A 17,255-nucleotide genomic window follows, 5' to 3' on the forward strand; every position below is an offset into this window, starting at 1 on the left:
CCCTGGTTCTTTAACATCTACCTTTCTCTGCTTGCATGCCTCATCTCCTCCTTCTCTTCGAACTTCCAGTGCTATGCAGATGACACACAGCTCTTTTTCAAACTGCCTGCTGATACTCTTACACCATCCATCATCCCTGACTGCCTATCTACCATCCAGTCCTGGTGCACTGCCAAATATCTCTCCCCCAAAATAAAAATAAATGCAAATTTTAAATAAAGTAGCTGGCGAACTTTAAAACAGTTGGAGTTTATGTGCCATGTCCAAATTCAACAAGCATATCAGCATAAGGATGAGGTGCGAGGGTACCCCGGGGGACATTTTGAAAATAGGCTTCAATGGTGCTAGCACAATTTCCAGGAAATTAATAGAACATCCCTAGGATTATGCCATTACTCAAGTCCTGACACCCTATCTAATGAAGTGGTTCAGGTATTTCAGGGGAAGGGGTGGGCTGCCTGCATGTATCAAAGAGTCTTATGACCACAGAGCTATTACTGAGTATCATTAAAATGGGTAATACCATAACCAGAGCTCTCAAGATTCCTATGACCATGCACAGGATAGGCCATGTTGCGCTGATTTTTCATTCCGAATACTGGGACTTTCCAAATTGAAATTTAGGAAAAGCTGTGTGTTCCAGGATTCCAAGCAAAAACAGCACTGGTTGGCCGTTGCCTGCATGAACACGGGAAACTTGAGAGCTCTGTGCTAGCCAATGTAACTGTATGCAGTGTGTTAAACTCCTAAAGGAAAGACTGAGTTAACACTGCTGGGATCCAATGCAGTGGCCTGCAGATGGAACACATATCCTAACTCAGTGAACTATTTGACAAGCTAAACATTGGTTATGAATCAGCCCTGTTGTGTGAACAGGGAGTACCTATGATATTACCAAAGAAAGTCCGGTGGTGGCACTATAAGTTTAAAGTTGCACCCATGCTTGTCTCCATTTTTTCTACCACCCCTTTCCTTATTTTCAACAGTCATTTTAAACACCCCTGATTCTCGAATTCAAGAAGTCTGCAAACCTATTGCAACACCCTGATGCTTGAAAATGTCTTACTCCACAAGACAACCCCACAGCTCTGTGTATTGCCCTACTTGTCTTCACATCACAGAATTTCTCACAGGTACTTTCTGAATAAAATGTACAAGTGTGCATGCTTTATACTGTTTCAGGCTCACGTGGTGCAGCCATTTACTGTGGAGAATATGCAGAATGAGGGGCTTTGCAAAGCTTATGGCCCCAGTGAGCTGTGATGCTTGTCAGAGAAAGGGGCCATTAGCAGTCCCCAATTCACACGTGTCTGCCACAGCCCAACAATAAAACATAAGACAGCAATGAAACAGACTTGGGGAATATCCTGGGGGCCTGTGAAGCCCAGCTATGGCTTCACAGGCCCCCAGGTTTTAATTAGACATCTTAGTATTTAGTCTATACATCTTAGTATTTTTTGGTTTTAATTAGACATCTTAGTATTTTCGTACAACTCTTTAGCTCAGTCATGTCCAACTTCGACTAACAAAATGTTGTTCAAAAAGCCCAAAAGGAAGAGCACAGGAATAACCTTGCCGCATACATCACTGCCATATACTGGGGGGCAAATGTGATGAGCATCATGGACCCCTGCTCTTTTCCATCTGTCCTCCACAGAGTGTACCAGGGCTGCAAAGGTTTCCAGAGGGATACTAGGTGTACAACAAGGGCATTACTGGTAGGGGAGGGCATTATAAGCCAGATGATGTTCAACTGCTAAACATCTCAGTCTTGGGATAGTGGACTAGTGACTGTCTCCTCTCAGGTCAACCAGTTATGGGTCATACATTTGAATGGCCCCTCATTGAGTGTGGTCTATATTGACCTTTTATTATTTTTCCTTTTTTTAGTATTAATTTGTCTTCCCTTTTTTAGAAATATGGGTTTCATCGCCAACCCATCAAGTTCATTCCACACATCCCATCGGTCTCCCTGCTTTTCCTCTCTTTGTTCACTATTTTATGCCATTCACCAACGTATGCATATATTCCCTTTCCAAACATTTATTTTCTCAATGGCGTGGCTATGATAGTGGGTTTCCATTGGACTTTTCTGACTGGTGATTGCACATGCTGAGTGCAAGTTCAGAGAAATGGCTGGTGACTGTGTGTTCTGCTAGGTCAACCATCAAAACGGGTGCAATGCCTAGGCAAGTCTTATGTGAACTGACAAGTAGCACCACTTGACATCCCTCTTCATTACAGAGGGAAATGTTTTGATGTTCCTAAGGACCAAATTGGAATTATCTGTTGTATCTCAGTTAGTGGTGCCCCAAAGCAGGTAATAAGCAGTGCCTAATTGTCGCATTGTCGCTGTCAGGGTGTGAGATAGTCCTGTGGATTAGTCTGTGCTTAACACTAAACACAGATGTGATTTGCTAAGGTGACTTCAAATAGAAATGCAAAATGGTAGCTCATTTTCTGTGAATAATTGTACATGACCTCTCTTTGCAACTCAATGACCTGACAAATTGCTTAGATGGTAAAACATGTTGTTTGCTTTATTCCAGGGAAACAGTCTTAGTGAATATAACACAGAAGGACCCAAACTCTATCACAAATATATGAATAAGTAGAAAATATATGTATTTAATTGTATATATATTTGTAATTTGGTAACACAAACCGTTATTAATAATTGACGGTCTTTGTGTGATCTTTTACACATTAGAAAACAAGTATAAACCAGAGAGGGGCCCAAACTGTGGAGGAGTAGTCTACATATAATTTGGGATGTAGCTGAGCAGGCATGATTCTCAATGGGTAATGGGATGGTAAGAACCACTAAACTCTTTGGCGGGTTCTGTGATGATGAACAGCTTGTCAGTGTGTGGATATTTGAAGGAAAGGTGAAAACAAGAGTACTGCCCACAGCATGAACATCTGTGACTATGCTTGGGGTTACCGGGAGTGTCATCAACAATGTTTAAGGAAACATATAAGGGGGAGAAAAATGCACTGTCCAATTCTTCAAACTGATTTTAATCTTAAATTGACCTCATGATCTATCATCAATAAATTAACCAAGGTGATGTGAGAAATATGGATAATGATGGCAGTGTATGGGTTTGACAATGTGCCTGACACTGGGCTTGTGATTGGATAATGATGGCATTGTATGGGTTTGACAATGCACCTGACACTGGGCTTGTGATATGTTAGAACACATGCATGTGATATTCAAAGCTCTGACTGGTCATGCAGCAGCTCACTGACACACATCCTCAATATAAGTGATTATCCCGGATGTGCCGCACATTTCACTGAAGATCCATGGCAGCGCCCATATCACTGATGGCGCAGACATTTGCATTACGCCTGACCTTTGCATATCCTTCATTTCCCCACTGAGGTCCCCAACTAAAAGCAAAAACAGAAGAGAATGAAGACCAGAGTTACAATGTGATCTAATGAAAAGGCACTGAGAATTAATAACCATAGGGGACCAAAGCATTTCATGAAAAAAGATAATGGACACAACAATTGGCATTTGGATGAGAAAGAAGTATGAATGATTGAGGAGTGAATGATTTAAGCAGTGTGGCATAGGAGTGAGGAATCTGAACAAACAAATCAATATTTTAAAAAAGGTCATTTAGGGAAATGGTGTAAATACACCATGTATATGTCCATGTAAAATGATGAGAGTGAATGGACGAGACAGAATTGTAAATGAGTCATACTAAGTTGGTAATATGCATTACAATAGGAGTAAAACATATAAGATAGTGAAAGTCGTTTAGAAGTGCTTTATAAAAATATATTTGACAAATATTCTGTTATGGTGAGAATATGGAAAACATTTTATTTTCAAGGAAGGAGAGTCCCAGGGGTTACAAATACTTACAAAATGCGATTCAGTTAAAATGTTTACAAGCACTAATGTTATAGTGCAGAAAGTTGATATTTATGTTGATAACATCCCTCAAAATTATCTCGTAAGAGGCACTCACTCTGGTGGCAACAGAAAGTGCATTAAAAACACTTTGGGCCTCATTAGGACCCTGGCGGAGAGGGTTTTACGCCAGCGTAGTGCATGGCGTACCTCTCCGCCATACTACGAGTTCCCGTAGCGCCATGGCGGCCTTTTCCGCCTGGTTTTACCAGGCGAAGAAAACCATGGCGCTACGGGACCTCGTTGTTAATTACGCCACCGTATTTTACGGTGGCGTAATTAACTCCTTCCCCACTCCCATTATACCCTATGGGGCAAAAATGGGAATGGGGAAGGGCAGAATGGGGATTGGGGATTTACCGCCCCGCCAAGGTCGGAATGGGGCGGTAAATCCGCCAACCCCCATGGCGCTATCGGCGGCTTTCCGCCATGCTTCGCGGTGCATTTAGCACCGCGAAATCCGCCTGGGTCGTAATGAGGCCCTTTGTGTTCCAACGTTCATATCACACTCGAGCAAGAGGATGATTGCAGACTTTACACACTATGCATGACCTGAAAGGAGGAAAACCATCAATATGTTGTACTTTCATTTAAATACATGTACATGTGAACATGGCTTTTGAAATGTCCCCAAAAAGTTGCTTCAAAACTGTTGAATGAAAATCTTCTTTCATTATCTTCTTAGTTCAAAAAGAAAGTGTTTTGATATTTTGGGCCATTTGTTTTTGTTTTGCCCTGTCAGGGATAACAGTATTTATTATTTCATCCAGATGAGTGCTAGGCATACCATAATGAACATGCATATCTGAATTCTATAGCTCGCCCATGAGGTACTTCTAAAGGAAGTTCACACGTTATATTTTTGCACTTCTAATGTGTCAGGCCACAGTGATCACGGAATACACATTGAGTAAGTTTGCTTTTCCTAATGTTTAGTGTTGGCACATTGGCGCTTAGTACTTCCATAGTAACAAGAGAAAGTATGGGTTTAAGTGCCGCAGTAGAGGTTTCAGTGCAGGGTTCATGTTCGTATTCCTTAAATTCCTCCCCTAGAGGATAGATGACTACATTCTGAGCGCAGGCAGCAATCTTGTGACAGAGGAACTGTCCTTATCCCTGCCTTCTCTTGCAGATATACAAGTATTAAGGGATCTCTGTTGTCCCAACAATAAGCATTACGAAAGATAAGTTAATCAAATGTTAACCCATGATCACTAAGGTCTGACCAAATAGAAGCCATGCAATATAACACATGCAATCTCTATAGAACTACTCCATGGATGATCTATGGAATTCAGATATACACCTTCATTAGGGCATACCTAGTGCCCATCTGGATGATATAATAACTACTGTTACCTCTGAGGAAGACAGGGTGAAAATAAAATGTCCACAATGTCGAAACATGATGTTTCACTTTCTGTTTGAAATAGGAAGATCGTGCAAGAAGATTTCTATACACCTTTTTTGACATTTTTGGGGGACATTTCAAAAGCCATATCCACATTCATGTGTGTTTAAAAAAGATACTAATATATTGATCCTTTTTCTCTTTATATGTCATGTACAGAGAAAGAGGTCTGTGTGCAATCTGCCTCTTGTTTGAACATGATAGGAATGCCAATCTAAATGGTGTTTTTAATACATTTCCTAAGGCCTCAGGTTGGGTGTCTATTAAGAGAGAACTGAGGGGAATTCTTAGAAATATAGATAATATTTACTTTCTGCACCATAACAGAGGCTCTCGTAAAATCATTGAGAAATTATTATAATTGAGTTTGTTTTTTGTTCTCACTGGAAACCCCCCTTCCTTGAAAAAAGTTAATTCCCTTATTTCCAGTTATTAAGGGAAGCCTTCCTTTTGTAAAAGGAAAATATGGAACAAAAACAGAAAAGTTAGAAAGTCGATGACAAAAGTAAAATAAATAACTAGGGGGCAAAGAAATACAAGTAAACATTGAATGTAATCGACAGAAGGGAAAATGAGGAGAAGAAAGAAAGTTAATGAAATCATTTCACAGGAGAGAAGCAGAGAAAAAGAAAGGAACAATGAATGAAAGACTCAATGTGGAGAAGGAAGATCCCACTGGGATCTACAAATCTATGAAAGAAAAATACAAAATTAAGTGTAACCAGAAATAAGGAAAAATTTGCTAAATGGAGATTGCGAGAAAGTACAAAACATTGAGAAACACAGCATATTTGGAACCACAAGAAGAGTTAATTTAAATGATGAGATATTGAAAAGAAACAGAACAATCAAATAAAAATTAAATATAAGGCTTTAAAAAATGTAAAGAAAGAAGTGAATAGAACCATCACAATGGACTACAAAAACGATGAGGAGAGATATTTGGGGTGAATAGTTAGAAAAATGAGAAAGGCAGAGCACACACAAGCAGCTAGGAATGAAACAGTGAACGATATGCATGGAAATAGATAACGTATTATAAGAAAAGGCAGACAAAATTAAAGCAATGGCAATGGCATAAAACAATGGGAAGGAACAAGACAGCAAATAGTGGAATAAAGGCAAAAAAGAAAATAAGAGGTGAAAAAAGATCAAAGCAGCACAGCAAATCTGTTTTCAGAGAAAGGTCACAGCAATGTAGACACATCACAAAGTGAGCAGAAATTAAATGCTTAAAAAAGAGTTATAGAAAATATAGAGGCGTGTTCGTAAAAGGATAAACAGAAATAGGCTGGTGTGAGAGAAAAACGGTAACTAGGAGCCATATTGATTATGCTCCATGAATTTGAGCATTGTAGCTTTCGTGTAATTACTTCAGATTTTTAATGGTCATTTGTGTTTTTCTTGAGTGTTAAGTGTAATTTGTCAATATAGGTTTGTGTGCCTTTGTATTGAGACTGTGGTTTTATGTCATATGAGTGTTAAGCACTAACAGTATATTTTTAATAGTGTTAGTTTTGTGCCTTTTAAAAAATATATCGGATCTAAATAAAATGTACTTTATTTTCGTACTAATAAGGGCACATTTAATCCCTTTTCCCTTGTCATTGCTCTATTCGTGATTCCCTGTATTTGAGTGAACTATAGCAACCAGTCTTTGTTTAAGGTTTTCAAGGTTGCAACCAGGGTTGACCGGACTGCTAACGCCCCTGGAGTTCCCCTTTTGTAAGGTAGTGAGAGAAAATCCAACTATAAGCAATGAAGCAGTAACTGCCATGGTGGGAGGCTTTCATGGTGGGTAAAGGAGTTGTAGCCTAAGGTGATAGGCCATGGCAAAAAAGGGAGCCTTCGCCAAGGTATTCCTGACTGGCCTCACTTACGACAACTCCCCTATTATGGCAATTAACATCATTAGTATCCAGTCCATGATGGGTGCTTAGTGAGGGGCTAGATGGAGAGAAACAAAGGCAGTGAGATAACCAGGTGGCAGTCCAAATGATGCTGCATCGCCGGTTGTCAGAAGCATGGTGCACGGCTCGGCAGGCAGATAACCCGGGAGATGCCAGAGAGGAAGTTCACTTAGAGGACTGAGGCCTCCAGAGAGTGGGGACCAACGAGCCGCAATGATCTGGCCAGAGGACAGAAGGTAGAAATTGTGTAGTTGAGCAAGGAGGCAAGACCGCGGATGCCGGACATGGGAGAGGAGGGAATGCGGGGTTACACTGACAGTGTCAGCCCACATTCCCTGCATCTCTATTAGTCATCAGCAGTTCTAAAGATGGTGATGAGCGAGACATACACAAAGAGAGATAAGGAAGCAACATATGAATTCAAGACCACAAGAATGTGACAGAGCAGGAAACATATCCCACCTGTTCTTTATAATCCAATAGTCCTCGTGATCTTCAGTTCCATACCCCACGATGATGATGGCATGGTTTGGGTGTGCAGCACATTCATCATCATAAATCCCTAATGATGCACAAATTGCACACAAATCAGTTTTTCTACAATGTCATCTCATTAGAGAGAGTCCCATTTCTAAGCTGGCGGCAAAAATATATAGAGACTAAACAGCAGGTGAGCCATCATGAGCACCTGAATATTTCTCAACAGGTTCTACATGTAACCATTGTGCCCCAGTTTAAGGACAAGTAGACATTTAGGGGCACTTGAAAGAATGGTAATATTCTTGACCAGGAGCTGAATCTAAGTATCAATCTTTTCATGGAGTCTGCATTCATTCAAGTACAACTGATGTCTTATTGCTTTACTTTAAAGAAAACATCTTCGTTGCAGTGTGTTAGAATGGCATCACCCCATTCTAAGATTACAGAACTATCATTAATAAAGTGCCTATTTTTTCTGTAAATGGTCAAACTAAAAGTTGAATTTAATGAACATAAATGACATCACATGCAGATATTAAAAAATCAGAATCTGTGATATTATACTCTTGTCACATAAATAAATGTAATAAATTGACTAACCTCAGATGGGTTTGTTTTTCCTATTGTTAAACCCCAGATACGAAATAAATAGTCATGTCATTTAGAAGTTCTCTCAGAGATTCATTTTAGGAAACATAGAAATTGAGGGCAGCTGAGGACTCCTGCACCCACCAGTACATCCTAAATCAGGAGTCTGCAATTTTTGCCTCTCAAGTTGTTTTGGACTATAACTCCTATCCACACTAGTCAGCATAGCCAATGATAATGGATCATGGGAGTTGTAGTTTGCAACATCTGGAGAGCTCCAGGTTGCAGACCCCTGTCATAGGCTTCTCTGTTTTATACAGAAATTCAAACCCATCATGTTTAAGGTGGCATTACCCGCAAAGGGACCAGGCTTCCTTCATGCGCTCCTCCCTTAATCATGTGCTTGCCCTCTCGCTCCATCTGACTATGTGCAGCGATTTGAGTGTCCTACAGAAAGGTAACATTGTGTACTTTTGGCAGCCGTTCTCTGGGTTTTCTCTCATTTGTCATTGTTGGCCTACGTATGACTACAATTAAGACCCTGCTGACTTGGCTCAGGAAGAAACAATGTGTGATCATCAAGAGGAAGATTATGGTGAATGTGGATAATGCATTATCAAATAGAATTGCATATCAGCGGTAGAATTGGGTATTAGAAGAAAAAAATAACTATTTCAGGGAACTGGTAGTCTGGACATCAAGCGGCATAGCCCAGTCCATGTTTTTCACGAAATTCATACAAAACACACTGAATCCACATGAAAGATATTTACCTGCCAAGTCAGTTTTCACACTGAAAACTTAGGGTGGTTGGGGTTCCTGCTAACATGATATTTAATGCCCTGATCTACAAATCACTCAAGAGAAGTTTATCTGCTCTTTACCTTCACGGTAGGAGAAGAAGGTACTTGACACAGCAAATCCTACAGTGATGGGGCCATCAGAAGCAACCGCAGCGGCCATGTTGTCTTCTCCGTTCAATTCATAGTACTTAGTGATGTTCAGGGGGACAGCCTTCCGCTGCTTAAAGCGGCATCCAGCATTCTGCAAAGAAAGGCACAGAGTGCTTGTTTCAAACATCATATGAAGCAGGCAATGGGACTCACCATAAATGTTACAATTGAGTTGTACTTCAGACATCGGCCAATGCCGCCAGTGTGAGTGGCATACTCTGCCTTTTAGCTTTGTTGTGAAGGAAAGGAACCAAAAAGTTACAGATGATGAATTGAATGAAAAGAATACATCAAAAATGGCAGTATTTCTGATATTTTGTGGATCATTTTGCAAGTAAGGAAAAATTATATTTCTTCAGTTCTAACACCAGAGCGAGAACCATGTGACATACGCTCAGTGGTGGCTCATCCATAAGGCCCATCCATCTACCTGCCACCAATTATTGAGGAACCAATCACGTAGAACAGCAAAAAACCTGAGCATACCATAATCCGCTCTGAGAATCTAGGTAAGCACTCTCAGGTCATGTTATGAGGGAAACTAGACTTCTCTGTGGATGAAAGTCAGGCAGTGAAGGCCCAATCAGCCATGGAAGGCCAGCAGTGTTTTGTTTCCCCAGAGTTGCATAGGCTATAGGGCATGCTGGCTGGCCCACTGCAGGTCAGTGCCCTATTGGCTTGTTACGGGCATTACATCATTGACATTCTCACTGTACTGAAGGAACTAGTATTCAGGGAGAAATTGGATAGACACCTCCCCTTGTTTCTTTATTCTTACGCACTGAGAGTGTGGTGCGTGCCATCGGCAGAGGATGGCGAGTCCAGAGCTGAGGCAATCGAAGTTGAAAAAAACATACTTTGTACGTATGTGTATGTATACAAGGGGTTGTGCGCGGTTGTGATAGAAGTTGTGAATGTGTGTGCTTGTGTATGTGTATGCTTGTGTGCAAGTGTAGTGTGAGAGACGTGAGCAAACAAAAGCATAGTTAAGCATAAACTAGAGGAGGTGGGATGGCCAAGGGGGTAGTGGAAGTATTCTCGAGGTGACAGCCTGGCAACGAGATTTATTTGACAGCCAGTCCTGAATGATAATGGCTTCTTAAAGTGACTGTACCACAATGTTTGGGAAAATCCCAGTGCAAATGTAAACTTCAGTAGCAGTACTGGTCTTATAAGGCAAAGGCAACATGTGTGAACCTACAGTGGAAAATGGCAGCCCCAAAATTATTGAGAAAAGGAAAGCAATAATGAGTGGGTACTTACAGTTGAAAGGAGTGGAAGTCTCCTCAAAGTGAGGACTCAGTAAAGAGAATTATTTGACAGTCACGCCAGCTTTATAATGGCCTTTTAGAGTGACAATGCAGCCATTATTTGGCAAATGCCATCACAAATGTGAACATTCAGTAGAAGTACTGGTCTTTTAGGGCAAAGGCAGCATGTGTGGTACTTCCAGTAGCAGTACCAACATTACTGGGAAAAGCCATCATTAGAATGTACTTAGAGTGGCAGAACAGGCCTTATAGGTCAAAGGAAATGTGTGTGTACTTATTGTGGCAGGTGGCAGGCGGCAGAACTGAAAAATTATTGGGTAAGAAAGTCATGAGTGTGTACTTACAGTGTGGTGGATGTTGGAAGTGTCCTCGAGTTGTCAGCCCAGCAAGGTGACCTATTTCACAGCCATCATAACAATGGGCCTCATTACGTGTCCAGCAGTTGCCGCCGAACTCGCAAGATCGTTCTGCCGCCTGAGATCCCAGTGCCACCAGGACATTAGAAGCCCATGATATCAGGTGGCAGAAAGTGTAAGTAAGTCCAAATGGACTCCACAGGAATGGGGACACGGAAGCACAGACCCCATTGCTCAGACCCGCCGGGCGCAGCGGCCCAGGAAGGCAGAGTTAGAGTTTGGCATCCGGAAAGGGTGCCGGTACCGTACGACCGGCACCCTTAAATTTGGACCACCACGCTCATAATGAGGCCCCAATGTTTTCTTACAGTGACCGTATAGCTATTATTTGGCAAATGCCAGAGTGAGTCTGTACTTATAGTAGCAGTACTGACCTTATAGGGTGAAGGCAACGTGTGTGTGTATGTATGGGGTGTCTGTGAACCTACTGCTCGCTGAGAGCACATTTCACAAAGATGGGCATTTACAGAACCTCTAAACTGCAGTTAAAGGGCTGCTTAAATTGCAGTGATGACACTTATATTATTATTATGATTTATGCCTCCCCTGCCCCTGTTTCAAAAGGCACAGGGGTATGATCTTCTTTTCTGCTCATTTAAATACGCATCCCATTTTTGAATTGGGGATGCACTTTTAAATGCCCAGACACGTTCACTTTTTTGATCAAATGGGGAATGCTTTGGTTTTAAAGCCAATCCTGTATCTAAATATGGGATGTACATTTGAACACCCACAAGGCTCAGTGTTTGAGGACCACTAAGGTGGTGATGGGTGCAATATAAAAGACTGGCAACATAATACAACATACAAGGTCACACTCCTACACTTGGAACTCTATGGTTGCACACGGGAGTGGAATATGTGCATCTTTAGGAGCAAAGTGCATCATTTGTTTTCTCCTAAGTGAAGGGTTTTGCATTGGGGCCAAATAAACTATTGGTGGAATTAGAATTAGAATTTTCCCAGGATTTCCCACTTCCTAACATGCACTATATTGCATGCAGATTTATTTTATTTTAGTCCCAACAAGTAATTTTGAATATTGGTAGAATCAAGCAAAGATGAAATATACTTGGCACAGTGAGATGCTCAAACACAGACCCCTATCAATACAGAGAGATGTCCTAGGAACATTGAGAACATTGAACAGACACTGTGCTTGCCTTCAAGAGAGCTCTGAGCACCTGTCTCTTCCCCCCCTCCCTGCCCGCCTCCTGACAAGCAAGCATTGCACCCTCACCGGCTAAGCCACCCTCCAAGTAAGCAAAGAAGCCCACCATGAAATTCAGAAAGAATGAGAGTATAACATCTCAGATGCTCACGGGACAGACAACTATGAAACCAAGAAACCAGCCAGAACTCGTGGGTACGTATCACACTCCTTGCTTATGGAAGTCAGCCGAAGGCAAGGCCGCCCAAACGCACATATCTGCGATCATACACCATATTATAACACATCACTCACAACTGCCGTATGAATGCAGCTATCCACCATGACAGAAATTCAGTCTTGTTGGACAATTAATACATCTAATGCACTCACATAATCTCCGGACAACTACTCAGCACCCATCCACATGCCGGTTCGAAATAGGTAGCTAATAGGGACTTGGCCCCACGTTTCCTTCTTCATATCAGCCAAATGCACACATGTAGTCTAAATTCCTCTGATGCTTTTCCCACACCTTTGACTTTGGTCCCCAAGGGCATTTACCTAGAGCTCTTTGGGAATAGGCGCTATACAAATGACAATTACAATACAATACAATACAAATGTGCAAAGGGGGAAAGAGCATCTGAATGAGTGTATCTAGGATGTGCTCATTCAGATGCCCTTCGTGAATTGGGCTGCTCCTTTTTTTGGCGCAAGTGAGAAGATCTCCTCACCTTTGCCAACAATGTTTTGAGAATCTAGCCCATAATGTCTGGTGCTCCCAGCACAATAGGTGATACAGCAGAAAACAAGGGAGGGGGTCAACCTAACATGGCAACACTTCATCCTTAAAGTAGGCCTCTGACTGGCGGATGAGGACCTAGACCACACAGAACACAGATCATGCAACTACCTCAGATATTCATAATAAGATTTATAGAGAATAAAATCAGGAGGGAGAAACCTCATTCTGAAAGGAGTATGAGCCTCGAGGTGAATGGATGCACATGAGGAGTGGACAAAGAAGGGTTCAAGGGTACGAGGCTGCAGACCCTCCATGGGTGGGCCAGAGACTCCTGTGGCTCCCAGGGTGAGCTTTCATCCTTGGTATGTTTTCTTATAATACCCTCTCTAAGAATTTCCATGCACCAAGTGTATATTGGTGTAAGTGTTATGTTTTGCTATGGTATCATTCATTTGTATAGTGCCTTCCTGCCATAGTGAATGGCTTCAAAGTGCTTTGCCTGCCAGGGAGGCAAAGGAGGAGTATGATAGAGCATTTATTAGTAGTGGTCGGGGGAAGCAAAGTCGGGTAGAGAGTTGGGATGAGTGCGGCAGCTAGATAAGATGCACCGGAAGGTATAAGAACGAAAAGGTGAGGAGCTATGTGTACAATTGGACCGAATATATTGTGGACTCAACTGTATTATATTGGGCACAGAGCCAAGAGGCGAGACAGCTGGAGAGGAGGTGTTCTCTGTGCATGTGGGGTATGTCTGGAAATTACTCGCTGCATGGTGATCCTGGGCATACCCAAGAATACACATGCAGCAAAGTGGTCCTTAATAGCTGAATGGATCTAACACCCCTGGAATTACATCCTGCCTCCAGGTCTCGGAAGGGAATTATGAAATCCGTGCTCCTCAAAATGTCATTTCAGGCATGGCTGCCTAAAAAGGGTTCAGGTATCGAAACATATCCTCTTTATTCCTACAGCGTCCGTGGCATATATCTGCTTATTGCTGTATTTATATGTTGGGCAGAGGCAAGCCAAGTCAGATTTGCATTAGAGTTAGAGTGTGTAACAGAAGTGTATGTAAGAAGGTATTTACAGATATGTAGACTAGTATCTAAGACAAGATGTGAGACAAGATGGCAACTGAGTGCAGTCATCTAAAGCAAAATTGATTTCCAGTGATGCTCGATATTTGAAGTCTGGCACCAATTTCTGTCAGCTTGTCTTGGCTAATGAGCATTGGGCTGGGCATGCCAAAGTGAAATGTTGCAATATCGATGGATTGTGGAATCATTTGACAGCATGCCTGACCCCAAGGAGTTACAATGAATACACTATAGGTGCTGGTTACGTCCACACTAGGATGGCCCTTGACTTTTAATGCAATCCCGACCATTCAGAGGGTTCAAGAGATTTTGATCTGGCACATTTGTGCGAGTTTCCAGCTCAGGGGAGGCTGCTGTGATGTATGGGTGTGAGGGAGTGTGCAAGTGAACACGGCCAGCAGTTATAGGGCCTCATCACGAGTTGGGCGGTAACGCCGGCGCTATTGGCGCCGGCGCTAATAGCCCTACCGCCAAGACCCCCGCCGCTATTAGCGCCAGATCACGGGTTTGGCGGAAGGGTTATTGCCCATTCCCCATTGGGCCCATTCGGGAATTCCTCATTCCCCATTGGGCCCAATGGGGAAAATTTGCGCTATTACTGCCGGCGGATTTCCCGCCGGCGGTAATCGCGCCGAAAATCGGCAATTTTGCAGGGGATTTCCCCCCAGTTCAGAGCTGGGGGGAAATCCGCCAAAGCCATGATCTGGCGGACCCTTAAATGCGGCGGTAATAGCGCTACTGCCGCATTTAAGGGTTACCGCCAGGACTCGTGATGAGGGCCATAGTCTTGCCACCACAAAGTCAGCTGGGACTGTAAGAGGCACCAGCGGTTACGTTTCTGAGAAGGGTTGGCCTGAAGCCCAAATCCCTAAGGAAGGAGATCACCATTTTGCAATATTCTGGAAAAACATTTGCTTGGCACCATCCATTGCAGCAGACAGTATGGAACGATAAAATAAGGGCTACAATAGCAGAGAGCTATTACAGACCAAAAAGGCAGTCATGTGGGATTTGAGGACTCGACAAATACACAGTGCTGTCCAAATTAGGTTGTGTGTGCTCATGTGATAGACTTTGTTTAGATGAAGTGCTGATTATGGACAACAACTAAAAGATAATGGGCCTCATTAGGAGTTTGGAGGTAGCCATGCCGTTCTTACCAGCATGGCTACCCCCAAACCGGGTACCGGGTACCGGGTCCTAGAAAAAGGGAATTACCGGGCCATTCCAACTATTGCGGACCCGGTAATTCCCTTTTCTCGGGACCCGGACCCGGTACATCCCCATTCCCATTGAGCCCCCACGGGGCTCAATGGGAATGGAGAGGATGCTAACAACGGACCCGTTAATGACATTAATGAAAAATCTTCAAATGCTCCATTTCTGGTTTTTAAATGGAAGATCGGTCACCAACAAAGCTATCCTCTTGGCCGACCTAATCAAACCCTGGAAGATGGACAACCTGTAAATCACTGTAAACTGGCTCTTAGACCACCACATCAGCTCATTGACATCATAAATCCAACCATTTAATCTGTGCTCTTCTAACACCATGATTGCAATGCCCTCCTTAAGCCAATGCCAACATGTTCAACCCTTTTAAACACATAACTTCTTAAACTCTTATCTAGGTTAATTACTCCATTCTCATTGATGTTATCAACAAGCCCCCTCTCGAACACCTCCCCCAGGAAACTATCAACAAATACGTTCTCAGCTTACCAACAAACTCCTCGTACAATATTAATGGGCAGTTGATTTGGAAAATGTTTTTGTCACCTTTGAAAACTTCAAATGATCAAATCCCTTGTGTCCCCACTCATTCTAAAAGCCACCCTTGACTGCAATTTCACCTTGGGCAATCAATTTGATTCCATCTCCATGACATCAGTTTCCTTGTCTGACCACCTCCTTGTGGTCTTTTCCATCCCCACCCCTCACTTGGCTGCAATAGCCACACCCCAGTCTTCAACAATCTTCTGGCCCATCACTACATCTCTCTCAAGGATATTGTTTAGTGTTGCCTTTACACCCCATAGCCCCTTTTTGAGGGACCAAAAAATAGATCTCCTTCTAGATGACATCTGGATTCCCTGGCTGATGCTTTCCATCTCCAAGCCCCTTCAGAACATAGCCTCAACACCCACCCTGCTATGCGCATAACATAAAGGTTTGCTAATGATCTGGCACCCATATAGCAAACATGTAGAAAGAAGATGAGATAGTCACATGCACAAGCCAATAAACTCACCTACCAGTTTCACCAGAGGCGTCTTACAAGAGCAATTGTCAGAGACGAAGTTTCATGCTTGTTTACAAATGACTTGATGGTCAGCCTCAGCATTTGTGGTTACAAATACTGAGGCTGACCATCAAGTCATCAAGGTAAAATGCGCACGTGTGCAAAATCCTCTGCAAGATCTTTGCAATCTTTTCTATAATGCCTTATTCTTCAAAATCACTTCAAAGTCTAGTTTAGCAACTTTGTCCCTCTGCACTAGTCTCAACTTACTTTCACTTGGCTAGTTCCTCCCAAACGTTGGACCATTTAGACATATAAAAACCCTACATCACTGCTGGTCATTCACGCTTCCCAAAAGAACTCTGCCCTACTGCTACTGTATTTCTGTCCTTGCGGCTGGATGCCTAGCAAAGACTTACACTACACATCAACAAATCAGTTCAGGGATGTTCCGTCCCTGTAATCTGAAACATAGCATTGTAAGCCCTCTCCGAACAAAGTCCTCCTGAAACCCTTTGGTAATTGTATGTTTCAAACATTTCTCACATCTACAAGATTATGGAGAATGCCACCACTTCACAACTGCAGAAATGGTTTGAAGTTTTAAAGCTGCTAATCTGTTTCAATCAGGACTTAGAGACTCAAATGACCCATAATTAGACTTCCTATACATCTGGCAGTACCTTCGGGAAGAAATTGACATCTTCCTGACCCTTTAGTTCAGATCGTTCTGCCTGCTATCAGAAAATAGAACTCAACGCTTCTGTGGTGATATTACCTTTTCTTGGAAGGTTCTGGCATATCGCTCGCACAGCTGTATTATAAAAGACAACATTGACAGATAGGCAAGAAAACATAGACAGTGTTTGCATACATTCCCTATGACTAAATGTTGACCTCATTACAAGTATGTTGGTACGGTAACATGGGTGCCGGTAAGCTACTTGCACCGTTGCTACTGCACCGCCATACTACAAGTTCTGCTCGCGGGTGCCTATCTGCCCGCCAGATCTGGCCTTTCCGGTAGCACTGGCACCCTTATTAATGGCGCCGGT

At 42.6% G+C, this 17,255-nt stretch overlaps 1 protein-coding gene and 1 long non-coding RNA gene across 4 annotated transcripts in view; one reads left to right on the top strand and one right to left on the bottom strand.

Annotated features, from left to right (window-relative positions):
- LOC138513910 (uncharacterized) overlaps positions 1-17,255 on the top strand; it is a 519,082-nt gene that overhangs the window by 3,448 nt on the left and 498,379 nt on the right. The window lies entirely within an intron of this gene.
- Positions 2,515-17,255, bottom strand: part of LOC138513908 (cathepsin S-like) — a 46,506-nt gene continuing 31,765 nt past the window's right edge. Inside the window, exons 6-8 of the mRNA XM_069629050.1 lie at positions 9,208-9,367; positions 7,718-7,817; positions 2,515-3,399 (exon numbers count right to left, since the gene is read on the bottom strand). Coding sequence (XP_069485151.1) covers positions 3,300-3,399; positions 7,718-7,817; positions 9,208-9,367 — 360 coding nt within the window. The 3' untranslated portion in view covers positions 2,515-3,299. The remainder of the gene's footprint in view (positions 3,400-7,717; positions 7,818-9,207; positions 9,368-17,255) is intronic.

Source organism: Ambystoma mexicanum, chromosome 12, assembly GCF_040938575.1.
Source record: "Ambystoma mexicanum isolate Mex_15411 chromosome 12, UKY_AmexF1_1, whole genome shotgun sequence".
Taxonomy (NCBI): Eukaryota; Metazoa; Chordata; class Amphibia; order Caudata; family Ambystomatidae; genus Ambystoma; species Ambystoma mexicanum.